At 32.2% G+C, this 7,214-nt stretch overlaps 1 protein-coding gene across 1 annotated transcript in view; it reads left to right on the forward strand.

Moving 5' to 3' along the window:
• LOC107754478 (platelet-derived growth factor receptor beta-like) overlaps positions 1-7,214 on the forward strand; it is a 22,556-nt gene that overhangs the window by 3,758 nt on the left and 11,584 nt on the right. Inside the window, exons 5-8 of the mRNA XM_016570937.1 lie at positions 1,897-2,068; positions 2,159-2,274; positions 3,738-3,861; positions 5,693-5,901. Of these exons, the coding sequence (XP_016426423.1) occupies positions 1,897-2,068; positions 2,159-2,274; positions 3,738-3,861; positions 5,693-5,901 (621 nt within the window). The remainder of the gene's footprint in view (positions 1-1,896; positions 2,069-2,158; positions 2,275-3,737; positions 3,862-5,692; positions 5,902-7,214) is intronic.

The raw sequence follows: 7,214 nt of genomic DNA on the forward strand, positions 1-7,214 counted from the left end.
TATATTAAATATATTTATATATAATATAAATTATATAAATATAAATATATGCATGCAAGTACATGTAAATATTTTCAAAATATATACTGTATGTGTGTGTATTTATATATACATAATACATATACACAGTACACACACATATATTATGTAAACAAACACTTTTATTTTGAATGCGATTAATCGCGATTAATCGTTTGACAGCACTAATTAAAACTAATATAAAATATGAATAAAAATTCGAATAGTATCCCAACGATACTAAATAACACTAGTCAGCACATTTTTTGCAGCTTTCCTGTAAAAGCAGAGCTGTATGAAGAGCGGTCCTTCATCATCTGAGCTGTAAAATCTGGGTGGTGTGTTTTCAATGATGCTTTGATGCAAACCTTAATTAAATCAACAGCCGTCCCTTTAAAACAAGAGCTCAGTCTCACAGCATCTCCTGTGATGGTGTTTGCTCTCATCACAGGGGAAAGGCTGCGTGTGAATGAGACCTTCTGCTGAAAGAAGGAGTTATGTTTATGTTTGACATGATGAAGCCACAGCCGTACACAGAAACCCTGGAGAGTCACAGGATCTGACTGTAGATCAATGCGGATCTTTGTTCAAGTGTCCGCAGCACTTACACACACACACACACACACACACACACACACACAGGGTGCAGCGACTGCAGGCAGGCCTTTATGAAGAAAGTGCTTTTAGCACCTGAACCTTCGATTACGATCTAGCAGCCGCCAGCGAGAGCTCACTTATGGAATATTAAATAGATTATGTAGAAAGATGAGCAAGCAAAACTCACTCTGTCCTGCTTATAAGATGTCATAATTTGATACACTAGCTTTCAAAAGTTTAGGGTCGGGGAGATTTTTAATGCTTTTAAAGTGTTTTATGCTCATAGAGGCTACAATTATTTGATTAAACAATACAGTAAAAGTAATAAAAATGTGAAATCTTATTACTATTTAAAGTAGCTGTTTTCTATGTGAATATGTTGTAAAATGTAATTTATTCCTGTGATCAAAGCTGAATTTTCAGCATCATTACTCCAGTCTTCAGTGTCACATGATCCTTCAGAAATCTTTCTAATGTACGGATTTGCTGCTCAAGAAACATTTCTGATTATTATCAACATTGAAAACAGTTGTGCTGCTTCATATTTTTGTAGAAACCGAGAAACATTTAATTTTTTCAGGATTTTTTGATCAATTGAAAGTTCAAAAGAACAGCAGTTATTTGGAATGTAAATTTATTTTGGAACATTATAAATGTTGCACTGTCACTTTTTATCAATTTAATGCATCCTTGCTAAATAAAAGTATTAATTTCTTTAAAAAAAAAGAAAAGAGTATGGTTCATCCCAAACGTTTGAACAATATATGTAAATATGTGACCTTGGACCACAAAACCAGTCTTAAGTGTCAATTTTTTTAAATTGGGATTTATACATCATCTGAAAGCTGAATAAATAAGCTTTTCATTAATGTATGGTTTGTTAGGACAATATTTGGCGAGATACAACTATTTGAAAATCTGAAATCTGAGGGTGCAAAAAAATCAAAATATTGAGAAAATCGCCTTTAAAGTTGTCCAAATGATTGATATATTTATGGTAGGAAATTTACAAAATATCTTCATGGAACATGATCAATATCCTAATGATTTTTGGCATAAAAGAAAAATTGATAATTTTGACCCATACAATGTTTTTTTGGCTATTGCTACAAATATACCCCAGTGACTTAAGACTGGTTTTGTGCTCCAGGTTCACATATAATAATAAGTTGTGCATATTGACAAGAACTATTACTACTATTGGTCATAGTATTAAACTTCAGTGTAACTCGTCATGATCATTTGTATTAACAATATTTTCATCTGTCTGTCTGTCTGTAGAGAAAGGCTTCGTGGCTCTTTCTTCACATCTGGGCAGGAACGTCTCGGCACTGCTCGGAGAAAACGTGGAGCTGAAGGTGGAGATTGAGGCGTATCCCAAACCCAGCGTGCAGTGGACTAAAGACGGCGCTGCTATCAGAGGACACAGCACCAGACAGGAACAAGAGACGGGGTAATGATGCTCTCAACGCACCCCCTCTATTAAACAACACTCAAGCTTTCCACGGGATCTCAGACTCTGTGTGCTCCGCATCTGCTGCAGGTTTGTCAGCACACTGACCCTGGTCAGGATCCGACTGGAGCAGATGGGTCTCTACACCGTCAGTGTCCAAAACCAAGATGACTTTAAAGAGATGACCTTTGACCTAGAGGTGAAAGGTGAGACAGTTTGACATCTATTTACACACCACCCCCATTTCCTGAAAACAGACACCCGTTTAGGTCTGGACCAAGAATAACAGCAGCTGCTGGGATTACTGCGAAACTGTTCATTAAATTGAATTGAATTTCATTTAATTATTATTTTTTGTTTATTGACCAAATATTTATGTTTACTATTTAATTTCTTTAATTTAATTTTATGTTTAATTTTTGGTTAATTTAGCGTAATTTAATACTTAAAGGGGTCCTATTATGCTCTTTTGCAAAGTCTTGATTTTGTTTTGGGGGTGTACTAGAACATGCTCTCATACTAGGTTGTTCGAAAAACACATTATTTTTCACATAAATATTTAGTTTAATTTAATTACATATGTAATAATATTTAAATAGTTTAATTAAAATTGTAATTTATTTTTATAAATAATTTTAACATTTAATATTTTTAACAAAATATTTATTTTGTTTAATTTAATTAAATATGTAATGTAATATTTAATTAGTTCAATTACATTTTTAATTTATTTCTGTTTATTTGATAATTAATTTTACTTTATTTAATATTTTAATTGTTGATTTTATTTTAATATTTCATTTGTTTAATGTAATTAAAATGTTACAATTAGTTGAATTTAATTTCAGGGAATTTATTTGATAATTTGACTTAATTTAATAGTTTTTATAGTTTATTTTAATATTTCATATGTTTAAATTAAACAAATGAAATATTAAAATAATGTAATTTGTTTACATTAATGTATTTATATGATAATTAATTTAATTTAGTATTTTAATAGTTTAATTTAATGTTTAACATATTATTTAATTCATTTTATATATTTAAATATGTCATTTTATACTTAATTTGTTTCATTTAGTATAATTTAATATTGAATTCAATATTTAATTCTGTTTATCTACATGTAATTTAATATTTAACTCTGTTAAATTAATTTAATTCAATATTTAATTTGTTTAATTTAATTTAATTAATAAACAAATATATTACTCATTGCTTGCATTTAAAAATGACGGTTCACCTTTAAAGGGTTAGTTCCCCCAAAAATGAAAATTCTGTCATTAATTACTCACCCACGTGTTTCTTTGCTCAAAAAAGTATTCTCGTAGCTTCGTAACTTTACAGTTGAACCACTGATGTCACACGGACTACTTTGTCGATCATCTCGGTACTTTTCTGGACCTTGAACGTGGTAGTTACCTTGCTGTCTAAGGGAGGGTCAGAGAGCCCTCAGATTTCATCAAAAATATCTTAAATTGTGTTCTGAAGATGAACGAAGGTCTTACGGGTTTGGAACGACATGAGGGTGAGTAATTAATGACAAAATTTTCATTTTTGGGTGAACTATCCCTTTAAGCTTCTTGATCAGTTATTTTCTCATTTATTCTGTGAGGTTTTGGTTTGTGTTATCGTTGTTAACTGATGTCAATTCCTGTCTCTGTAGTTCCTCCTCAGATAACTGAACTCTCTGACCATCAGCTGCCGGGTAAGAAGCATGCGGTCACCTGTGTGGCGGAGGGAGTGCCGTCTCCCAGCATTCAATGGTTCAGCTGTGACAGCATGCCCAAGTAATGACACACCTTCATCATCATCATCATTACAAATGAATCTGTGTATTTGTTAGGCTTCCACTAAGGTGAGCAGCACATACTGTGTTTAGCATACGAGATGCAATAATACTAGATTATCAGCCAACATTTTAAAATATTTCCCCTCATTCATATTTAATACGAGCTGTTTGCGAGATGAGTAAATATAAAGCTGATGAGTTTGCACAGCACTCAGAAAGCATTACATAAACACACACATCAGCGTAATGAAGGCAAGTCGATCAGGCTGCGTCTGTCCATCATGCAAACGCTGCGCACATGCTGATTAAAACAGCGAAGAGCTGCACAGAAATACTTCTGTATGAATAATATATAGCACACATGCTGTAACAGCCATTAGTGCACACCTCTCCTGTCACAGCACACTTCCTTCATGGGTGCAGCACACTTATGAGGGCGCAGATTTAAGTGTGCGAGCAGATATAATGCACGTATATTATTGGGTGTGTTTGTTCTGGTTTGTAAATTGTCTTTGTGCATTTTGTACATATTACATATTGTATAAAGTGTAATGACACACCTTCATCATCATCATCATCTTATATGAATCTGTGTATTTGTTAGGCTTCCACTAAGGTGAGCAGCACATACTGTGTTTAGCATACGAGATGCAATACTAGATTATCAGCCAACATTTTAAAATATTTCCCCTCATTCATATTTAATACGAGCTGTTTGCGAGATGAGTAAATATAAAGCTGATGAGTTTGCACAGCACTCAGAAAGCATTACATAAACACACACATCAGCGTAATGAAGGCAAGTCGATCAGGCTGCGTCTGTCCATCATGCAAACGCTGCGCACATGCTGATTAAAACAGCGAAGAGCTGCACAGAAATACTTCTGTATGAATAATATATAGCACACATGCTGTAACAGCCATTAGTGCACACCTCTCCTGTCACAGCACACTTCCTTCATGGGTGCAGCACACTTATGAGGGCGCAGAATTAGCATATATAATGCATGTATATTATTGGGTGTGTTTGTTCTGGTTTGTAAATGGTCTTTGTGCTTTTTATAAAAGTGCATATTATATAAAGTATTCAGATTTCAATTTTTGATGTGTTTGGGTAAATTCATAATGGCATGGCATAATACTCAGTATCTGCAGTATGTAACCATTGTATACACAAAATGTACACACATTTTCTCTATGGATGAAATACTCAGATGACCCAGATGTGTGTGTGTGTGTGTGTGTGTTTATTTATTTATTTACCTATATTTAATTTCTATTTAATTTTAGGATTACATATATATTTATATTTATATACAGCTTATACTGAATGCTAAACGTAATGTTACAAAAAACATTTCTTACAAAATGCTGGACAAAAACTGTAATATATGTACTTATGTTTAATTTTTGGATAATTTATTTACTTTTGTTTAATATTTTGTTTGTTTAATTTAATATTTAATGTGATTAATTAATGTAATTAAAATATTAAATTAAGTACAATTTATTATTAAATACATAATTAAAAAGTTAAACGAATTAAATAATAAATGACATGTGTAATTTAATTTTAAAATGATTTATTTGCTAATAAATTTTACTTCATTTATTATGTTAATAGGTTAATTTAATTTAATATTTAATTAGTTTAATGAAATATGATATTGAATATAATAAATATATATTTTCTCACAGAAAATGGGAGAAACACTGCAAATATATATATATATATATATATATATATATATATAGTTATTTTTCATGCAGTATATACTGTACAGTATGCAGTAATCAGTACACTAGTATTCCTGTCTGGTTGTCATCAGGTGCAGTAACAGAAGTGTGGCGTGGAGCCCCCTAGTGGAGGATCCTGAGAAAGTCACCATCCAGACTAACGTCAGCTACAACATCACACGCAAGATCCACCAGGTGCACAGTCAGGTGACTCTCCTGCTGCCCCAGCTGCTCACCATCCGCTGCGAGGCCCGCAACGAGAGAGGAGCTCGAGCCCGAGACATCAGACTGGTCAACAGCAGTGAGTAACGTGTGTGTGTGTGTGTCGGGAGGGTGTTAAAGCCTCTTTGTGAATGTGTGAAATGAGGATCTGCTGAATGGAGCAGCACCCGTGGAGATCAAACACAGAGGGACTTTGGCTGTAATGCCATGATCCTCCAGGACTGCTTTCATTAGCGCCGTGAATGTGGCGTGAAACCCGTTGAGCTCATTGAGAACCTGATACTGGTTCAGCCGTGAGAAAAACCAGAAACACAAACACCTGCCAAAGCTGCGGGAAACGCTTTATTGATTCTGTATATGAGGCCACAGTCTTATATATGAGCCGGGCCGCCTTGATTTAAAGTCAACATGAGTCTTCTGTCTTGTCCCATTTTACTTTAATAACTTTTCATATTTTAATGTGAAATGGACATTCATTGAGAAAAAAAAAGTAGCACTGGACATGATTAAATAATGAAACCTATCCAGTCTCTGTTTCTCTATGTGATAAGTGATTGGAAATACACACACAAATTTTATTGTATTTTTAATTTAATTTAATTTAATTTAATTTAATTTAATTTTATTTAATTTTATTTTATTTTATTTAATTATTTAATTTAAATTAATTTAATTTAATTTTGTTTTGTTTTAAATAAACAATGTAACATCAATTTATTTTTTCTTTTTATTTAAAAAATACTTGTTTCCCATTTATTGATTGATTGGATAGTGAAACATGTCTCTATGTGACAAGTGATAGAAAATATAAATTTTTTTATTTTTATTTATTATTTATAGCATAAAAGTGATATGCTATAAAAGTGATATATTTATAGCACATGAGATAGACAATAGACACAAAAATTTTATTAAATTTATTTGTATTTATTTTATTTCATTTATTTTAGTTTATTTATAATATAACTGACTTAGGACATGTAAAATCTGACAAGTACATTAATTGAAAATACAAAAATGTAGTTTAATTTAAACAAAAATAATATCATAATAAATAAATGTATTTTTTTCTTTTTATTGAAAAAATTACTTGGTGCCCCTTTAAGCATCCTTAATTATTTTATAGTTTATTCATTGAGGTTTTGTTTGTATTAATATTGTTAATTCCTATTAATAACAGGAACTTTTTATTGACACTATATATCAGTGTTACTCATTGCGCGGCTCGCCAAGCTTTAATGTGTGGCTCGCATGGCAGATGGCAGTAAATAATGCGATGATATGATCAATACAGATATTTAATAAAAACATTAAAAACAAGCAGGGCTAAAACTAAGCCATTAAAAAAACTCACACCGTGCATACACTGGACGTGAGCGTCGTGGTGCGACG

Source organism: Sinocyclocheilus rhinocerous, unplaced genomic scaffold (assembly GCF_001515625.1).
Source record: "Sinocyclocheilus rhinocerous isolate Xijiao unplaced genomic scaffold, SAMN03320098_v1.1 scaffold50, whole genome shotgun sequence".
NCBI lineage: Eukaryota > Metazoa > Chordata > Actinopteri > Cypriniformes > Cyprinidae > Sinocyclocheilus > Sinocyclocheilus rhinocerous.